The sequence below is a fragment of the Zonotrichia albicollis genome, chromosome 3, assembly GCF_047830755.1.
Source record: "Zonotrichia albicollis isolate bZonAlb1 chromosome 3, bZonAlb1.hap1, whole genome shotgun sequence".
NCBI classification, from domain to species: Eukaryota; Metazoa; Chordata; class Aves; order Passeriformes; family Passerellidae; genus Zonotrichia; species Zonotrichia albicollis.
In genome coordinates, this window is record NC_133821.1 from 53,409,988 (window position 1) to 53,432,143 (window position 22,156).

A 22,156-nucleotide genomic window follows, 5' to 3' on the forward strand; every position below is an offset into this window, starting at 1 on the left:
GCAAACTTCTACAATATCCACATGAAAGGGAAAAATAACAGGGAAACGTGGTTAACTACCCCAATTTGGTATGAAAGTAACCAAAGAAGTCATTCTCGTTTCTCCAACCCCTTCTATCTATGGCCCTGCTCTACTTCTGCATTTATGAAAGAAGCAGCTAGCAGCAATCCAAGAGCCACAGCCTCTGTATCACTCATCAGTTTCTAACCTAGCAGGTTGCAGGGCACAACACAAGTCTTCTAAGCAAAGAATTAATTTCTCAATGTCAACAAACAAAAAAACTCCCTCAATGACACATTTAAAAAAGGGTGGAAAAGATAATACAGCTACAGACCCAAAGAGACTGCACAGAATTTGTAACAGACCACCTTTTCATTGTACCCAAAGTTAAGTTTTATGAAGTAATCCATAAAAATAAGTAGCTGAATTGCCAAGACAGTAATTTAGTCAATTGACATATGTTAGATTAAGAAAATATACATGTATGACATTTACATTCTATTGAGAGGACAGATTTATTATTGAAGTGCCTGAGCATTTAATCTCTTTCCCATTTATTACAGAATCATATAAAAGAAAGATCTATTAGCAGAAACTGCTACCTGTTATAGAGAGGAACATAATTTTCTATCTCCTTGCACCTTCTAGGAAGTGAATGATACAGAAAAGGACATACGACAATTTGATTTTTTTAACCTTGATATCTACACTTGTCTCAAGATCAAGGTATCAGAAATCACATTCAATGTCACAACACATAAGGGACTAAAGTTACATTAAAAATGATGCAACAAAGTAAACAATATTTAGAAATTAAATTAAGTAAGGCCTTCCTGAGATGAAAGAAACCAGAGTTGAAGTTTAACCCCTTTGTTTCACATACCTCAAGAGAAACACTCAAGTTGCACATAAACAGATTAATGGACTTAAGTCAACATAGACTTCCTTTCCTCCTTACCCAAACCATCAAAAAAGCACTTAGGTACACTAAATCTGTAGTTTATGCATGAAGAGAGGAAGACTGTATTATGTACATGTCAATAAAAGCTTCCTTAACCAGTAACTGAAATAGTAGAGGGGTCCCAAAAAAAAAAACCAAAAAGGAAAAGAAAGCTTTGTGTACGCTGGAAGGAGTTATTTAAAAGTTTTATCCATACAGAACAAGAACTTACAGGGCTTGCTTCTTTTCCCCTGCTTTACCCAGTGATTGATTAAAAATGTCTCAATCACATACTGAGTATGAAGCATCACCCTTTACCTTCATTTATTTCACCTCAGCTAGCTCCAGTACAGTCACCTCTCTAAAGTCTGCTCCATAATAAAGAAAAAACCAAAATGAACAAAAGGGAAGAGAAGGGAAAACTAGCACTATGTACAGGATAACCAGTTCCACAGGAAAAGCCTGCCTCCTTGTGGCTCAACTAGCCCTAAATTAGATTTCTCCAGTTCATTCCATTACACCCAGTAAATCTGGGGAGCCAAGAGAGTAACAGCCTTCTAGTTCAAGGCAGTTTGGGGTTTTGTTTTTCAGGGGGGTGGAGCTGATGAAAAGGAAGAACGTTTCTAAATGTAGGAACTACCTGTGAAAGCAATCCATCACTCCTTACCGAAATATTGCTTTTAGCTTTCTCCTCTAGACAGGGCGGAAGATGACAGATGTTCCACTTAAAAACAACTGAGATTCTTTACATTGCAACAAATGCAAAAGCCTGTCAGTGCTCTGGCACCTAAATCCAGAAGGCTACGAACCTTGGTTCAGCTGTGGCTTAACCTTGCAGGCCTCTCTGGATGCCTCAGCTTTCACCAGTAAATCCCCATTCTGCCCACAGATCTCCTCCTGGGGATGCCTCTGAGGAGTTCTCTCTTGGCAGCAGCAAAGCATCTGGCACTTTCAACAAGATGCAGACCTTCCTCTGTCCAGCCTGAAGGGCTCAATTATATGGAGCTACTTTATTAATGCCTAGAAGAGCAAGTTCTTTAGAAATCAGCTGGAGTTTTTGGCTGGTTTTGGTGTGGGGTTTTGTTGTACTGGGTTTTTTAATTTCTTTTTGATTTCAATCCAGTCACTCTATTGTGCAAGAGCTTAGTGGTTCAACAACTTAAAATCTGTGTGACAAATATACAAATTCACACCAGTCTTAGGAGGGGATCACATCAGGATGGCTTTGGCTTTCTAACCATCTTGCAGAAGCTGCTGCATTTTTATGCATGTCTAAGACAGACAGCATGAACTGCTTTTGCTCTGGGTTAGGAAATTCACCCATGAAAAGAAGGGAACTCCCAGTCTCCACTCCAAAGGCTTTTTAATATAAAACACATTTAGTGAACATAAAAGTAGACCACATTTTTTTTCAGTCTCACAATTGCTAGGCTTTCAACTTGCTCTCTTCTCTGTCACAGCCTCTGTATGGGAACCATTTCTCTAACCTTTAGACATGTGAATCAGACTCACTCTTTCCAATCTACAACTCAGTGATCCAGCTGGAAAGGAGTCAACTGAACATGGCTCTCTCATGTTCACAAAAATTTTGATTGGAGATTCACCAGAGGGAAAAAGGAGAAAAAAGCCCCGAAATATTTCTGCCCCCTTCAAGTACATCTTGAATGAGAGGCTTTGATTCTACCCTTTTCTTCTTTTAAAGCAGATACTAAAAAAACAAACAAACAAAAATGTTGTCACACACAAAATTCCAGATGTGGAATACATCATTTCTTTTTACTACAGTTTTTATGCCTAGGTCCAGAATGAGAAGCATTCTACCCTTTCTTTTTTTTTAGGTTATTATTATTTACACATTTACCAGTGAGACATCGTGTGCTTTGTGTGCTTTAGACTCCTTCATGCCTGCTCAGACCCTATCAGGCCAAATACTGCACACAGAGCTGTGGATTGCACCACTGCTGAGAGGGACCAAAGGCTTTATCAAGGCTGTACCACACCCTGCAACATCCAAACAGCTTCACAGGTCTTATAAGAAAGGCTGTAAATGAAGAACCAAAATAAACAGGAGCTCAGATTAACTCTGACACTACTCTAATAAGAAAAGCAAATTTAAAAAAAAAATCACTCTTTTCTCTTACTCAGGTGCAATCCTGGCAGAGGGCAAACACCTTCAACTCTACTGAAGAGAAAGAGAATTGGTGCTGTTCAATACATCACAGGACTGGGTGCCATATCAAACAAGTCCAGTATGTCTGAATAACACATTAGGTCTGTGCATGGGAAAAAAAAAGAAAAATATAATCCTTATGGAAAAACACATTCTGTTTGTACAGCCAGATCTGTAATTAACATGCAAATTACTTACACAAATGAAGAACTATTCCCTCTTGGTTTTTGTAAATTTATAGACTGAAAACAGCAGAGACTACAATTTATTAAAAATTGTGTTCTCCTATAAGCAACTCTGTTTCCATTATATTGAAATAGTGGGCAAGTCAAAAGGACTGTATGAAGTCATACACATCAAGAAATTTACTACAGCAGGGTTTCTGCTCCTAAGTTTAAGACAGTATGTGCTTTTTGCTTTATACCAGTGTCTGACACTAAGTTAATAAGCCTTTTATTCTGATTCAAAAGCTATTACACTACACACATCTTCCTCTACTTACATTTGCTAACCTACGCTGAAGCCTGGGATTAAATTTTATGCTTCACTGACAGAAAATAGAATCCTAAATCACCAATCCACATATAATAGTTAATTTCCCCACTTGTTTCTTGTGGTCACAGCATCTACTTTCTTCCTTACCATGGCCCTACTTTAAACTTCCATATTTTTAAACACAGCAGTGGGCTTCAGCTCAGGTCTATGAAATGTCTCATTTTCTTGAAATTATTCCTTACTAAACTTTCCCAATTACCCAGAGCAGTAAGGTTTACTAAATTTTGTGCAGAATGACACCAAAGTACGCTATCGAAGCAAGTAACAGGTTCAATGATCTCTTAAAACCATAATAAAAACTGCTACTAATATCAATAATAAACAGCAACAGGTTCTAGCAGATTAAACACCAGACTCTCACTCAGAAATACTGGCTTCTTTCCTATTTTGTTCTCACCAAGTCTTCTAGGTGACCTAGGGCAAATCACTACCCCCACACTGCAGCTTCCCCAGCAGTGAAAATTAATTGAACAGAATTGTAAATCTGTCTGGAAACTCCAAATGTAACACACCATAAGAGTTAAAAATATATTTCCCTATCTGCAGATACATTTGCCTTGATAGCTTTTCTTTATCCCATTATACAGCAGAAGTGTAAGATGACTTTTAGTTTCTAAATACACTCTGGTGGTTCTTCAAGAAAGGCTTTAGGCTACTGCCTTACCTCCTATCACATGCTTGATCTATTTCTGCTATTGTATCTACTTTGAAGGACCAGGAGCTTGTATGTGGCAGTACATACTTACACTTACTTTAATATATTACATCAAAAGTCGCTGTTGAACACACTCCTAAGGCACAGAGAGAATAAAAAACAGGACAGAAAGGCAATTATCAGCAAGCAGTGACTCATTCTCTAAACCCTTGCTCACATAAGTAGCCATCCAAGTATTTGCTTCCACAACCTGACACAGGAACAAGTCATCAGCATTTTTTTACAGGGAATACATACAGTGATGAACCAAACTGTATCAAAGAAACATAAAAATATTCCTCTTTTTATATATCAGCTAGACCTACAGAACACTACTTTTCATTTAACAGGAAGCAGCAATTCATTAGCAAACAACACCGTTCAAGTATAGTGTACTTCATTCAATTGCCCTCTTGCCCTGCTCTGGGTTTTCGCTAAAAAATTACAGAATTATGTACACCTTTCCTATTTCAAAATAGAGGGCTTAAACAACAGTTTCTAAAAGCTGTTGATTTCCTTAATCTTTATTGCAAGCAAAACACCACAAAACAAAAAGCACTTAATTTTCCTAAGCAGAGATAGGGGGAAGTGGCAACTGTGTCCACATCACGGCACAAAACCCGTTCTGATCGACACAAACGTGAACTGTGAGGGGCTTAACCTCCAGCTGTGCTCCCGATCGATGCATTACTACAACACCTTGGAAAATCTCTTTAATAACCTGATGGCCAGAATATTGAAAAATAACTCATGTATTGTCCGCGGGGAACTTCTTGAACATTAGTAACACTTGTAACGCGAGCTGCTATAAGAAGGAAGACACAGACCTTCCACGCCGCAGACACAAAACATGACAAATCCGGCAATTTCCTGGAATATTGCAAAACCGGTCGGAAAACGGTATCCTTCAGACATAGAGCTAAAGGGAAATGAAAGTGCTTTGCATCCAAAGGGAGAATGCATTAGCAGCTCGGATCCTCGCGTGCTCTCTAGGTAGGAAGAGGAGCCCGAAGGACTCCGGTGCCGGCGGGGAATGCTGAGAGGGGGAGACGGGCAAGGCGGAGAGGGGCACACGGGGAATGAAATGCGGAGAGGGGCACACGGGCAAGGCGGAGAGGGGCACACGCTCGGTGCCGAGAGCGGAGCGGGGCCAGGCGGGGCCCCCCGCCCCGGAGCGCAGCCCTGGCCCTCCCCACCCTCCCTTCCCGCACCAACTTCCCCCGGCCCGGGACGTGGCCGGCTGCAGTTGGATAAGGAGCGACGCGACGGGGCTGAGATCGGTCTGAAGTCCACAAAGAAGCCATCTGCCTCCGGGAAACGGACTGGAGAAGGGCGGGCAGGAAGGAGGAAGGAGCAGCCCGGGGCAGTCTCACGCCGCCTGCAAGCGAGCGGCGGCGAAGAGATCGCCCCGGCCGCCGCCCCTGCTCCCAGCCCCGCGGCCGCGTAGCGCTGCCCCCCGCCCGGCCCGCGCCGCCCCGCCGCCGGGACACGGAGCGGGCGCACCTTCCCCGGGCTGCGCTCTCACCTTCCTCCTGCCGCCTCCGCCGCCGCCGGCCAGCGCGGCGCTGCCGCCCGAGTACATGTAGTAGGCGATGCCCAGCACCCAGAGGAAGGCGAAGCAGAGCAGCAGCCGAGACCTGCGCCGCATCCTCCCTCCCGCGCCGCCGCCAGGCCACCAGGAAACGGCCGCCAGCAGCCGCCGCCTCCGCTCCTGTCGCCGCCGCCGCCGCGCAGGGTCAGGGGGCAGAGGGCGAGCGCCCGCCCCCCGACCAATCCCGCGCCGCCCGGCCCCGCGGGGGGCGGGCCGGCTCCGCCGCCGTCGCCATGGTTGCAGCACGCCGGGCCGCCGCCTCCGCCGCGCCCGGGCCGGGGGCTGCGCGCCCCCCGCAGGGCGGGCACCGCCACGGCCCGGACCGGCCCCGCCCGCCCCTCCCGCCACCGGGTACCCTCGGGTTCCCCCCGCCGGGCACCGGTCTCCGCGGGCGCTCACTGAGCCGGGCCGGGGGGCGGGAGCCGCGCCCCGCGGGCAGCGGGCAGGCGGCGGGAGGGAGGCCGCTCCCCGCCCTGAGGCGGCGAGGCACCGCGGGACTGCGCGGCCGTGCGGGTCTCTCCCCCTCGGAGTTGTCCCACTCCCTCCCCGCTCATACTGGCCGGTTACACGGAGACTCTCGGTACCGCAAAACTCCAGACTGGCCCCGGTCCGCGCCCCGCACCCCCCGCCTGCTGTAGCCCGAAGTGTCCGTGGCCGCGCTCCTGCAGCGATGCGCGGGTCCCCGACATGAGGGGTGCTCCGGGCTCACCACGGCTGGTAGTGACTGCGCCCTCGTTCAGTGCACCCTCCAAGGGCCAAAATACAGCACTAGTGTGCGGCTCTCACCCCTTTGGAGTTGTCTTGTTCCCCTACTCATGTTGGATGATCCCATAGAGGCTCCCAGGCCACCAGAAATTCCAGACTGACCACAAGTTGTGTCTCTGACTTTTCAGAATGGAAATTGTGCTCTATGAAGATGTTGCCCTTAAAGTCACTTGAGGTAGGTAGCGAGGCAGGTCTTCATTATGCCTCAAAGGTCAGAAAGCAAAGTCTTGTCAGGACATGTCCACTACCCTCTGCATGACATTATTGAAGAGATTTTTCCACGGCCCTATGGAACACATCGAGGACCTGACAGCCCACCACCCCACTGGGGTCATGTACCTGCTCTGCTTGCACTTCTGAAGTCACCACAACAGCAGTGCCCAGACTGGAAGCATGGGCACCACTAACGCAGGCCTAGCGGGATCTCTGAGGGATTATGCCTGGATCTTCCCAGACGGGTGACCCACGTAAGGCTTTGCTCTTAGAGGCTGGTCAGTTGATATGGTCATTGCCTAGTAAAATTATCTGTCTTTTACTGACCCAGTTCCACCCCTGAACACCCCAGTACAGACACTACAGTGCACTAGTTCACTGACTCGTGTGTGCACAGCTCATGCTGCTGTTATTCCACACCAATGAGTTTCCTGTTGTTCAGCATTTGCTGCTATCTCATCCCACTCTGAGACATCAAAAAATGAGAACACAAAACTAACAGGGGACACATTCTCTAACAATTAAAAAGCACCTCTATGTCAGAGGCATATCAACTCAAAGGACAGCATGCCTGGTTTTGAAACATTTTGGGGTTTTTGCTGTCCTCTCACTGTGTTCTATCAATAGACTATTTTATTCCCACATGTTCTGACTGTACCCCCACATTTCTCCTTGTCTCCACACCAATGTCAGGCTTCTGTCAGTCCAGCCACAGCGGTGACTACAGAGCCATTGTAGCAGACTGCTCACCAAGCTGGGCCAGGATGGGGGCAGAGGGTCTGGCGTAAATTCTGTTGCATAAGCAGGAAAAGATCCAGCAGCTACAATAAATGGCATCAAAAACTCACCTGCTCACCAGCACAATCACTCCACTGACAGTCTTGTCAAGAATGTGAATTGTGTCAGTGTTGGCACTGCCTGGGCAGAAGTTGTCTGGCATGCAGAGATTTCAGGGGATAACTGCATACCTTCCCACCTGCCATAGCACTGCTGGAGAGATAGCATGGTAAAAAGACAAAGGAAGGAATCCCAAATAAGTATCCATTCAGGGAGTGTAAGATAAAGAGATTGATTTCTTGAAAGCAAATGAATCTTTCAATAAACTGAGCATTATGGATTTAGTTTGGAGGGAGTTGGAGACAGACACCCAATTTTGGCAAAATACAAGTTTTGGAATCAAATAGCTAGCATCTATTTGAAGTGATGTACACTGGAGAGTATGGGCTGCCAGGAGACACACAGATGTTCTAGATGAGAGTTTTTGATTTATCCAGAGTGTGTTTGATGCAGGTGACAGCAGTTCCTCCAAAATCACTGACTATGCATGCATCTAAAAAGACACACGCACACGTACACACATAAACACACCTCACTTCAAAGCGAAATTTCCATTAGCAAGGTTTTCTATATAAATCAGTGGACTCAGCCACCCAAGCTTGGGAACATCCTGATAAACTCCTACTTCTTGGGCTCTACAATGAGATGGAGAAGTAACTTTCTTGCTGCTGGGGAATTCCTTCGCTGGGCAGATCTGCTGAGGGAAAGGGTGCTTTGCATGACATATGTCTCCGCAGAAAACATCATACAATTTCATGTGCTAAGGGAAGCCATAATCCTATTTAACTTACAAAATTGCAGACCACTTAGTCTTTAAACACCCTACAAAGCCTACAGGAACTTTTCTTGCCCTTTTCATAGTCTTAAATAACTTGGGATGGTCTTCAAAGGTCTCCCTGCAGCCGCAGGTATTTTCAATGATTTTAGCAATGTACTTTGATAGATTTTTCCCTTTCCAGCAAAATTAGCCAGCCATGCATGTGCAGAAAATTCTTCCATAGCTGCACACTTCACAAGCTTATTGAAATAATCCACTGCTCATGCTCAACCACAGTTCTCAAAGGTTTATAACTCAGTCAAATCAAAACTAATTTCTTCTCAAACAAGCAGATACATGCCTACTTCAAGGAAGGCTATTTTCATGTCAGAGTTCATTTTTCAGCCTTCTGCTGATAAATTACAGAAATGCTCAAAAAAAAAAGGTTGTAAGAGTCTATTTGGATCAAGAATTTTTTTCTACTCTCCTGATATTCTCAACTGGATGAACCAGTTTTGTTCAAGTCTTTCCAAAATATTCAGATTTGGACAAAGTCCCAATTCGGCAGATTTCATCCTGAATCATTTATATTTCAGAGACCACAAAAAACACAGAGGTTTAGAATGGAAAATGTTACATTGATTCAACTCTAGGAAAAGCTGCCTGTTCTATTATAATGCATTTGCATACAGATATCTCTTTACCTCAAAAGTCCTAACATGTTTAGTCAGCAAAGAAAAACTGAAAAAAAAAGTGCTTCAATTAAAGGAAGGAATTCAAGAACAATGTAAGATACTTTTAAATTATTTTCCAGTGCATTTCAAAAGAAAATATTAGCATATTTTAAAAGCAGCATTGCTAGAATGATTCACAGAATAGAAATGCCTCTGTATCAAGCACAGCCCTTTAAACAAAAGAGATCAAGCATGTGAGAATACAAATGGGAGTGAAATTTGCAGAAGGAATTATCAAAACTTTGCTTTTGATCTGCAATGCAGACACCTAGATTTGAGGAACAGAATTCTGATCTAGTTAGTTAGGGTGTAAACCAGAGGGAACATCACTGAACTCATGAGAGAGGGTACAAAACCAGCCACAGCCATGACCAGACTAATTTGGACAACACAAAACCTCCTTTTCTGGAGTGATATTATCTAGTCAAAAGTGAACAAATCCTTCTGCAGGGCAAATGGAAAGCAACCCTCACCTTCAGGAATAAGTGAGTCAACCTCTTACTCATGCTAGCAATCTTGTCCTTGCAAAAACAGGAAGAAGGATTTTCAGACCAGGTCTAAAACACAGAAAATAGGTTTAAAAGACTTTAAAAGGCAAAAATATAACCTATCAAGATGTCATAACCTCTTTGATACATGGAAGCTAAAACATAGGTGATCCAGTTCATATTACATTCTTTCAAACCTATTCAGTTGTCACAAAGTAAATAATTTCTCCTCTCTCATGAGAAAGATTACTTATTAGCCTAATGTAGGGTGTTTTATAACACAGAAATCACACATTTACATGAAATTTAAAATACATCTGTAAAGGATATAGGTCTACTAAAGTCTTGAAATCTTGACTCAGCACAAGCCCAGTGTGTGTTTGTAGTGCTAGAATTCTGTTTGTAGTGAAAGAGCCTGATCCTGAAAATGTTTACGCAAATGTTTAACTTCATTCAGCGCGTATTCCCATTGGAGTCAGTTGGACTACTCAGACATTTAAAATTATATGCTTATGGCTGAGTACTTGCAGGATTAAAGGTTAAGTGCAGCTAGCAGGTCTGAAAATCTATGTAGGTGTTTTGCAATTCCTCGCTGCACAGTGGTAACAATGAGAAACAGACTACCTCCTCAGCTAAAGACTTGGGAGTCAACATGTCCTTTCCCATCTGTTTAGATGCCAAGAACTATGTTTGTTTAATTTTTCAGCAGAGTTTCTGATGCTACCCAGAGTAGGCAGACGTGCTGGCAATAGCATTCAAAAGTGGCTTGCTTCCAGAAAATCTTGTTAGCCTCCAAGAATGTTTTTTGAACTGTTAAAACCCCAAGCAGCAATATTGTACATGCACATTTTACCTTGAAAACAGTGTGTCAACCGTGCCTGACCACAGGGTTTGTCAGGCAAGGTCCAAATATTTTCAGGCACTGCAGAACTAAAGCTCTCTCATCCTAGACTCTGAATTTAAGAAGGTAGTATCTTCTCTTTTAAAACATACAATAATGGCTATTTCCTCTGATAGCACTGCTGTTATGCTGTTTCCACATTAGAGATTGATCACATTACATCATGCAATGCAGATATTGTAAACACTGCACTTTCTCATATGAGTTTGAAGTATCAGCTTAAGCCCTCATGCTTCCAAGGCAAATTATCCAAATCTGGAAGCCTTTCCTCTCTATTAAATAAAGTTTAAGGTTCAACATTCCTTGGAGTCATTCAGTTCAACAAGGAGAGGAAACAGATTCTTTTCCTATGGGTGGTGAAGGCAAAGAAAGAACAACTCAGCCTTTGCTCGGCCTCCCGCTAAAGATGGCAGAAGCCAGAACAAACTGCAGTCCCACTGCCAGCTATTCTTCCTGAGTCACTTTGCATGCTGGACTGAACTTCAGCAGAACAAAACAAACCTCTTGCAGCATTCTGTAGGCTGCTGATCCAATATCAAAATGTGATATGGCTTAGAAGTCTCTCTCATAGGAGAGCGATGATAGATGAAAGAGAGAATCAGCCGTGGTGAGAGACTTGCAGAAACAACAACCTCACCTTTGATTGAGGTAATTTGACACTCCTTCATTGGAATTATCCAAATTCCGAAGGTCATAGCTGCCAGAAGTGGTAAAGACTGATGATCTATGGTCTGAGACAAGGCAGGAAATTCCATCCTTTCCTCTCAAACAACACTATGTAGCAGTGGAGGGCAGCTGTAGTACTGTAAGTAATTTGAGGCCAGGGGTAAACACTGTGTGCTAATGCATAATACACAAGTCTATTTTTGAGCAACAAAGACAAATGTGAACCCATCAGACAATGGTGGTGTAGTGGCAACTGATGCTTTGTCCATTCAAGTTTATAATCCAGAGCAGTAAGGCTATAGCCAAGAAATTTGAGACTATCTATGATACAAGTTTCCTACAGCCAAGCATAGAAAATGCAGCTGAGTTACCCTAGTATCAGATTTGTGGAGATTAAGAAAAAGATATTCCTTAGTCAAAGTGTTTTACCAGAAGCAGGTTTTGCTCATGTCTTTCCATAAAGATTTTCTTACTTAGTTGCACCATCTCACTACAGGGAATGCCATAGAAAAAGAGAAAAAGAAACAAAAAAAACCATAAAGAAGACTGAAGGAGGCATGGTAAGAGGGGAGGTGAGAGTACAAGGAAGCAGCACAGGCTTTTGTCTTCCAAAGCTGCTGCACCGTCTGCAGTTTCTAAATTGAAAAGATTGATAAGTGGTGCAGTTCACCAGCTACTCAGGATATCATACCCAGATGGCAGGGGGAACCATCGTGAGTGTATTGTAAATATTTCTCTTCAGTGATGGTGTATCGTTCAGAAGGGCAGAGGAGAAAACCTTTCCTTGCTATACAATATTTTCGCTTCAGCTGGATAGTGGAAAGCATTTTCTTACTTCTTCTCCACTTTTCTCATATTAGGAGTTGAAGCATGTGCCTTCAGTCTGAGACAGGGCAAGCAGGTCTCCAGTTCTCTGGAGAAACATCCTGACCACTGACAATGGCAAGTCACATCAGAAATGCCATCATGAACAGGCTGAATACAGCTCAGATGTCTTTGATTAATTTTTTTTAATACAATTTTCCATCTTCACACTATTGCCTCCCACTCAGGTGCACGTAATGGAGCTCATGCCTCAAAAGTGGTGTGCTGCCCATAGCAACCTATTCCCACTGGACACAGTGCAATCTGAGAGTTAGCAGTGCTGTACATCCTCTGCACCTGGTGAAGGACACCACTCCCCCCACACCTGCCTTAGCACCATGTCTCCTTTTTGCATCACAGCAGTGGCTAAACAAATAAACCCCAGCAATGCATTTTTATCAACACTATATACTGTTCTTCAAGAATATTTTTCACCGTGCAATTAAAAGTAGTCTTTTCAGGCAGCACATAATATCAATAAATACATTAGTTTGTCATGTCCTTTTTGCATATTTGCCAATTTGCAAAATTTTGTGTTTGGATCCCCCAAATCATTATAACAAATTACACAGGTCATCTCTATCACACTCAAGAAAGTATTTCATATAATAGGGGAAAGAGATGTTTCTTTCAGTTCACACACTCTCCAGAAGTCATATATTGATTTCTCCCAAGTTTAATCTTTCAGTACTTTGGAACAGACAGTAAATAGGCTCACTTACCACAAGAGATGGAAATTGACCCCATTTGTAACCTTCACGACCAGTTTGACTTCAAACCTTTATCATCATCCATTAAAATCATGAAAGACTGTTTCTGAAAGCAGGACCAAAAACAACAAACCTCAAGAAATTAGTTTTACACTCTTCCTCTTCCAACAGAAGGAGCCAGACCCACCCTCTCTATAATACAACTGAACCACAATGACCTTGGTCCCAGTGCCTATCACACAAAATAATTTGAAGGAAAAGCTGGAATTTCCCTGCAGAGACCATGTATTTTCCATCCCCTTTGTTCTTTCAAGAGTTTCAAGTAGAGGAGCAACTGTTTTCTTCCAAGGAGTCAAACATCAAATAAAAGAACCTTCTGTCCTTGTCCTGTGAGTGAAAGTCTGTGACTTTGTCAACTGAGGTTAATAACACTTTTCTTTTCACATTCTACCAGGATATTGCTCACTGTTTTCTCTAGCTTTCAAAACTATATCTGAACTAATAGACATGCACCTTGGGGAGAGGTGGTCAAATAATGATTTTATTTTTACTTGTAAATTAGATTTTTCCAGCACATAGGGGTGTAAATGAGGCTTCCCCTAAGAAAATAACATTTTTTGCCTCAGAAATTCACCATAAGTTCAAGACAGCAGTACTTTGTTCAGTTGTAATCTCACTGTAATTTACACTGGTGTAAATTGGGAGTGACTCTGTAGAAGGCCAAGTCATTACAACAAGTTAAATTGATGTAAGTTGATAAAAAGAATCAGGTTTCCCATAGAGCTCCTTCTCTTACCAAAAAAATGGTAATATACAGTGGAGAAAAGAAAAGCACTTCCAGAGTCCCACACTTCAGCATCTATATCTCACCAAACACGCCTAAAAAAGCATCACCACTGGAAACACAGTGCATGAAAATGCTCATGGGGCTTGTGTGCAGGGATGGCAGAGGTGGCAAGGGTAAAGAGGGCACAGAAAGAGGAAGAGGGAGGGGGAAAGAGAGAGGGAGAGAGAGAAAGAGAGGGAGAGGGAAAGAGAGCAGGAGAGGGAGAGAAAAGAGGCAAGAATTGAAAACGAGAAGACTTGCCCTCCACTTGGGGAAGTATGGGGATGAACTGCTTGGGTCAGCTAGCCCAGGAATAGGGACCTGAAGCTTTTGCACTGTAGCCTCTCACACATCACTTGTTAAGGAAGGAAACCTCACACATTTTGGGAAATACTTCCTGCTGTGATTCTGGGAATAGAAAACTCTGTGATGCTGAACAAGAAAAACACAGTTTCTGGTATCATATCTTTGCAAGTAGCACTTCTACTATGTTTTTTTTTTCTTTTGGTACTGTCTGAGTCATCCTCTGTAGATGGATGTCCCAGGACATTCTTATGGGAACAAATGTCCTTGAGTGTACTGCCCCATATCAAACGTTTGCCAGCTATTCTCTGTGTGTCCTTGTTACAGAGGAGTTCACTAAATACTTGCCTAGGGACACAGATGTACCTGCAGAGGTGCAGTGTGACAGTGGCGAGACAAATGTGCATACACTGTACTGACCTTGGTAAAAATCCTAGGCAGTCCAGCAGCAGGATCCTGTCTTTAACCCATAGAGCCCCTGCCAGTTCTGGCAGTGCCTCAACTAAACCATTATTTTCTGAGCCATTTGTCTGCACTTTCAGGATCCTGAGCCATCTGCCCTTTCAGGATCCTACATGTTATGTGTGATGGAGTGATGGAGCAGCTGAGGCATGGAGTTCTTCCTAAGGAGAGGGCAAGGAGGGTGGTGACTTGATTCTACAGACACCGTCACACCTGAAGGCAAGGATCCCATCAGGAAAAGGGCCATGGCACTACACCTTAGCCAGGCACACACCTACACGGTGCAGAGAAACACAGTATTAAAAAAATATCTCTCTCTACTCCCACACTTCCCCAGGACCCTGACACTGGCACAAAATTTCAGCCAGAACAAAAGGAATATCCTCAGTGCTTGAGTGTCATGGTTTTTCCCCGCTTCCTGATGGGACCCTGCCAGAGGCTGAATGAAATGGGAAGCCTCAGCTATTGCGGGACCACTCTTAGCTTGTGTCTTTCTCTTTCCTCCTCCTTCTTCAGTTTTTCAATTCCATATATTTTGTCCTTCTTCCTGGCAGGCAGACTTTTAAATTCAATAAAGGGCAGTGCATTTTCTTGCTTTAATTAATCACATATTTTCTGCCATGTGAGTAAATAATAATTAACCTGGCAACTGGAGGTACCCTGGGTTAGATCATGATGCTCTGTGTTGGCTTTCCACAATGTTTCCTTGCTGTCAATGCTGCTTTCTTGGCTAGATTATCTCCCAGCATACCATGTGCTTGAGTAACAATAACAAACAGGGAAAATGAAGCAGTTCATAAGATTATTATTTTAGTTAGGTTTTCTGTTCTAAAAGCCAAAAAAACATCAGCAGGCCCAATACACTCAGAAGAGCTGCTTTGTTGTTTGTTTTTTTTTTTTCCTAGTCACTAAAATACTGAGCTGTTATACAGTTATATCAAAGAATTTAATAGGACACCAAACAAGTTCGGAATCCCACTGGTGCTTCAACAACTGCATTTGATCAGCCATGAGCGCATATCATCACTCATGGAGAGAGAGGGAAAGACAGGAACTTTGGATCTCAAGCGCATGTCAGGGTCCCTCTGCATATATCATTTTATTAGTTCTTGAAAAATTGTACTGTGCCAATGCACAGGAAAAAAGGCTTGGAAGAAAGGGCCTCCAAGAGCCAGGAGAACCCTGACAGGGCTCCCACACCCCACCCCCACAGAGGAGGAAACAGGGTCCTGGTAGAAACTTGAGGCAATAGCTAATAGATGCTGAGAGGAGTTAGTGTGCTTCTGACATTCTAAGAAATGCAGAACCAAAGGGCATGTACCTGCAAATATGAGACAAGTCTGAATTTACCAGGTGGAGAGGTTTTGCTTTTAAAGAAGAATAAAGTCTTTAGAGAGGAACTTCTCCAGTGCAGGAAACCCGTCTAGAACTGTTTTTTTATCCTGCATGCCCCATGGCAACTGACATTATTTAGAGCTGAGAAAAGTTTGAATAAATAAATCAGCTGAGCCAAGGAGTCTTTTCAGTGTGTAATCAGTTACTCCCTTCCCATTTAAGTCTCTCTCTGCCAAGGTTTCCCTCTGCTTCCTTGAGAAACACACAGAAGCATTCAGACTGGTGTTGCCACAAGCAGGGGCTTCATGTGTCTGCTGGGAGAGCTGGCAGCCCCAGGCAGCTGGGAACAGCACCCACAGAGCTCCCAGTCTGTGCCAGGGAGAAGTGGCTGCTCAGTCCCTCCCAGGGCTGTCCGATAGCTGTCTCTGACGTGGTCTGGCCTCAGCCCACTCACAGTGGAACAGAATCCATAGCACAGCTTATGATCATTTGCACTTGTAACAGGTCCCTGCGTGATGGGGCCACAACCGAGTGCCTACACTGCTCTTAGCCCTGCTGGGCTGGGATACAAACCAGTAAAGGAGCCTTGGTAAAGCCAGCACTGATCCTGTTCCTGCTCTTTGGAAAAGAAAGGCAACTTCGGTACAGAGGCTGCTGGCACAGCACCATTCAGAACCATGAAATTTGCTGGAACCAACCAAAAATTTGAACAGATACACAACTGGAATTTACAATGTACTTTCAGTTCATTGTTCCATTTAGATCTCCAGGTGTGAAAACAAACTACGGAGAAAAACAAAAGAAAACAAAACAAAACAATAGCAACAAAGCACTTCAAGTGAAGGCAGGATGAATACCTTCTGGAAACAAAAAGATATATTTTGTCAATTGATTACACAGATGGGAAAATCATACAAGCAATGGCAAGGTTGACAGCAATTTGGGAGAACTGGCAGCATCCCAAAGGCTAAGGAAAGTATCCTCTTCATCCAATGCTTCTTGACATTTTCTCAGAGACCAAGTTCACAAATTGTGAATTTCTGAGTTCAGAGAAAACCTTCCAAGCTTGTCAAGAGTATAGATGCTGCAATTGCCAACCCAGAGGTATAAGACTTCTAGAGGTGCTGCCATTTCTTGTCTTTCTTTTTTTTTTTCCTAGAGATGGCTCTTGTAACATCTTGACTCCTGAGCAAGATGAATTCTGTCACTGTGCCAAGTCTTAGCACTAGGCAATGGAGGGCAAAGATAAGGCTTCAGACGTGTCCCACTTATATGTCAAAATACTGCAACATTGACAAGTACTTTAGTGCTGCACGTTCCCTGAATACTAAACTTCTTCCTGGTACTGTCTTGTACTATACAATATGGCTCTTTTTATACTTCAGTTTACCAGCATCTTTTTCATTTCCAGTTAGGCTGGTAGACGAAAAAGGCCTTTAACAAAAATTAGGATTGCATTTTCTTAGTCTTTACTGAAGTGTGTAGTACATGCAAAGTAGTCACACAAACTGGGATTGGAAATCCTAGAGCTAAGATATATTCCCAGCTTTTTCAGCCTGAAGTGTTCTTTATCAGTGTTAGGCTCACTATTTATCTTTGCAAGTTTTAAAAATATGGTTTTATTACCTAGCTCAGTATCTTCTTGCCATCCTCAGAGATGATGGGGTGGAGAGAGCATTTATAAAAATTGCTGATGACACCAAGGTGGGAGCGGATGGAAGTAATTCAGAAGATGGGATCAGAATACAAAATTATCCTAATGTGTTGGAGAAATAGTCTAAAATTATCAAGACAGAATTTAGTAAAAATGCACATGAAACACTAAATGGAGAAATGAAAGATCAAATGCGCAAATACAAAATGAGAAATCATAAAAGAGTTGGAAGGGTTGGGGAAAAAAAGGATGTGAGAACTAGAATATGACTCAATGCAAATACAAGCAAAGCAGTTAAATCTCCTAAAAGACAAATCTCATATGAGATGCATTATTACAGGAGTGTCAAAGGCAATAGGGAATTTTTCAGCTCTTCAATGCACTGGTGAAGAGCCAGCTAGTGTATTGGACCTAGCTCTGGGTAACTCTTTTCAAAAAAACAATAAAAAAACATAAGATATTTATAGAATGTGGCCTATCAGAAACACATGTATGATTAGGTTGGTCACTATAGAAGCTTCACTGGGAGATTTGATAATAGTTTTTCAGCATATGAAAGAATGTCCAAGAAAGGACAACAGTAACTTACTTCCTTTGCTCAGTTTTCAGGAAAAAGTCCAGTGGATTTGGTAGAATGGCAGTTGGGTGATCAAAGAAAATTCAGAACTGGCTAATAATTCTTAGGAATGCTCGGGACTCTGCTTGTAGAAAAGTTTAGGAAGAGATTTGACAGTGGTACTGGTATATTTTATCCCACTTGCAGCAGGGAAATTTTCTCAGTGGTTTCATACAGCTTCATTCAGTCACACAGTCAACATTCTCAATCCTATTTTATCAAAAGATCCATCCAGTTCCTTTTTGTTTGCAACAGCACAGAGTTGAAGCTGAGCTGCAGGTGTTTTTCAGACACTTCAACACTTTGGCAGTTACAAATTCATGATCAGACACCTTTCCTTTCTCATGCTTTTCTTGGACAAGCAGGAATCATTGTCATTGTCCAACTCTGCTCCCTGCTTTCACATGCAGATTTTCCAGTAGTCAGAGTCCTGAGGAATTTCCATTCCCTTTTCTCTCCGTGGTGAGCTGTGTATGTTCACAGCTACATGGCATGAGTAAACTCCAGTGTCACACATAACCCCTTTCCAGACACTCCTGAAACTTGTTCTGATATTGGACGCTACTGTTAATATTTTCTAGATCACCCTGAATCTTTGTCCTCTCTGTAGTCATCAGGCTTCAGCTGTCCATGAAGACCCTTAGAATTCAATCTCCATCCCAGGATCAACCTTGCTAAAGGCAAAGCTTGAGTTGTGGGATGCTGGAAGCCCTCCAAGCTGAACCATGGCTGCTGTGCAGGTCAATGGGAACTGTTGATGCGCTGTATCCCTGCCCACCAGGGCCCAGAAAATGAGGAATCCACAGCACTGTTCCAGTTTATCCCCTGCAGGTTAAAGTACAGGGAGTGCCTGTGCTGCAAGAAGGTGAAGGCACCGCCATCATCACCTCAGCTGCTCCTGTCTTGGTGCTGAGGAGCAGTGTGGGCAATGTTTGTCTTCATCTCTACTCTCTTGTGTGCTGCTGACAGTGGTGTGGTATCCTCAAGTGTGAGACAACCTCAAATTACAAGATGCAGTTTGTCTGCTGGAGGATGAAGCATCACACAAGCTGATTTGCCTTGTTTCACTGTGGCTCTTATTTGTTCACAGCCCTAAGCCCCCCACAATGCAATCAATTGAGTGACAGCCTCAGGAAATTGCACCTTTTCACACTTCCTAAGAAGAGAATTACTTACATAAAAGCTTCTACATTTTCCTTTACTACCTCTCCACATGGATTTGGTTGTCTCTTGGAGCAGAGGGAGGATATTTTCCAACTATAATAAAAACACTGCATGGTGATGCAAAGAAGATCTCCAGTCTGATGATGTTTCTTTATTTTCAGATTTCTATTTTTTTCAAAAGAGATTTTGAGTCAGAATAAAGGAAGGCTCCTGCTAACTTGCTCCTGTTGGGCTTCGTATACATCGCTGTGCACAAAAAAAGATCACTGCATGGATGCACTTAGGTGACTCCTAAAAAATCTCAAGAAAACTTTGGATGAGGTAGATTCACTCTTGCACCCATATGCAGGGACTTATGAACACACAGTTCAGCCACCACCAAACCTACCCAGTGCTCCTGCCTCTCAGCAGTCATGCTCTGCAGAAACTGAATAATTAATATTTGTTGCCATAATGTTCTGGCATCAGCCTTTCCACAGTAACATCGATTTTTCCTATTTCTCTTGTACATTCTCAGTGATCCAATTCTCCATCTACTTCACTGTCTTGCCAGATTCTTACCCCTTCTCTCTCACAGACAGGCCCTTTGCTCTGCAGAGCAACCCTCTGAGTTCACTGGTTTAATCACACTGAGCAGCAGATGTTGTGTGTAAGGACAGTAAAGTCTGGTTCTGCTTGCTTTTTGCTTCCTTTCACAGCCTGTGTTTTCCTATCGCTAACTTCAACATTATTTTTAACTTTTTTTTTTACATCTTTCAGCATCTTCCCGTTTCTCCTTACTTTCACAGATCTTAACGTTTCTATTTCCTTTTTTCCTGTTCCACAACTCCCTCTCTCAACTTCCCCTAAGAAAAATGAACACATGGTAAAATACTGTTTTTCTCAATGCTTCTCCTTTCCTTCTCTTCCAGTCCTTTCTCTAATTCTATTCCATCTTCCACTTACTTTCTTTATGACACCTGAGGACATGTTTCCTCAATTATTTATGGATTTATTTACTTAGATACTTACTGCTTTTGGCTGTTGTCCTTACAGAAGCCCTCATATTTTTTCACATTTCCCATCATGTCCCAGTTTTGACTCATGTTCCCTGGAGGTGGGGTAAGTTTCTGTTCTCTATCCCTCCAGCTGTGAGCACACTACAAGCCAGAGTACAATTCCAGCTGAAGGAACACCTAGTTTCACAATAGCTCAATATGAAAAATGGTAGGACTAGAGCAATGCAGAGTTTAGCATGGACTGCAAAGTCTGTCTAAGATCTTAATAAATACACGGAGCCTTAGCTGTGGCTCTGCTCATTGCTGTGACAAAAATACAGGGCCCAAGAGAGGTGTAAGCCCGTTCTTGCATAGCAAAGTAGCTGTAAGAGGTGCAGCAGGGTGCTCACAACCTCCATGAGCAGGGCATGACAGCCTTCAGCCACCTGTACATTACCCCAGCCCGCGCTGCAGAATGCTCTGAGAAATGCAGAAACTCTGTTGGGTTCAAAGGGGGATGTGCCCAAGGCTCTTCCAGGAGACATGGTCCTGTCTAGAAATGGCAGTGAAGAGAAATGTGCTCCCTTTCCTTGTGTACCTTTCCTCACAACTCATGATGCCTCAGCACATCTCTGCCCAGAGTTTGCCAAATGCCCAGGAATGTAGCCTTTCAGCTGCTCCCTGCAGAGCTCATAAGGAAATTTCCTTCACGAAAAAATGGCCTTCTGTGGCATTCACATGTTCTGGAAAAATCCTTTAACCCAGGATTTTTCTCATGGGAAGCTGAGAAGCCTCAGAGAAAAAGGAAAGCAATATAATTATCTGATTTACTTCTCCTGTGTTTTGCTCCTTTGGAATGTGTTTGGAGATTGTTTACCACAGGTGATTGTTTCATTGGTTTCTTTGTTTTGACTCAATGGCGAATCAGTGCCAAGCTGTGTCGGGACTCTGGAGAGGGTCACGAGTTTTCATTATTATCTTTTTAGCCTTCTGTATGTATCCTTTCTGTATTCTTTAGTGTAGCATAGTTTAGTATTCTTTAATATAATATAATATCTTAAAATAATAAATTAGCCTTCTGAGAACATGGAGTCAGATTCATCATTTCTTCATCTGGGGACTCTGCAAATACAAAAGCCTTCCCCCAGACAAGTGAGACTTTCTGTAGCCCCTCGGTGAACAGCATTTAGAAGTCCAAGCAGGGAGGAAAGTAATGGAGGTTAAGTTTTTGGCTGTGCAGCACCTCACATCACCAAGTGCCCTGACTGTGTGCTATTCATGTCCAGGAGAATTTTGATTTTGTGTTCAAAGGAATGAGAGAAACCTTGTGGCGTTTGCTTCCAGTAAGATACAGTAAGACAGTTTTTCTGCATGCAAGAAGTGGTACAAAAGAAATAAGCGAAACACAATAAAAGGAAAAGCAGATTGGTGTGGTTTAGGAATGAGGTACTGGAATTCCCACTGCAGCTGATTTAAGTCCCAGTTTCTCAGCAAGGCTGTTCCCCAAGAGTGTTTGAATGTACAGTTAGCAAATGAAATAAGCTTAGTACCTAATGCAGCAGGGAAAGCCTTTGGTGGTAAGCCCCAAGGATAAGGCAGTGAGAGCCAGACTCACCAGAGCACAACGTGCCAGTTTAACTTGGCTGGGAGTCAGGCTCTGCGTGCTTTCTTTACACAGTGTACAAAGCTGAGCTCGTTGGCAGTGCTCAGTAAATAAACAGCGATAACAAAACCTGCAGCAGAACCCAAAGGATACCCGGAAATTACTTGTGTGTGGAACTCCCTTGGACATGGCACGTTGCCTTCAGCACTGGGAAATGTGCTTCCCCTGCAAGCTCAGAGTACAGTAATTGTTACTTTTCACCAGTTATTCCAGTGTGATAAAAACAATAATCTGTGGGCGTGGTAGGTCAAATAGTGTATAAATTACCAGT

The 22,156-nt window shown here is 43.2% G+C and overlaps 1 protein-coding gene across 1 annotated transcript in view; it reads right to left on the bottom strand.

Moving 5' to 3' along the window:
• GALNT2 (polypeptide N-acetylgalactosaminyltransferase 2) overlaps positions 1–6,019 on the bottom strand; it is a 95,402-nt gene extending 89,383 nt beyond the window's left edge. Inside the window, exon 1 of the mRNA XM_005491107.4 lies at positions 5,885–6,019. Coding sequence (XP_005491164.1) covers positions 5,885–6,007 — 123 coding nt within the window. The 5' untranslated portion in view covers positions 6,008–6,019. The remainder of the gene's footprint in view (positions 1–5,884) is intronic.
• Between the last annotated feature and the right edge of the window lie 16,137 nt (positions 6,020–22,156).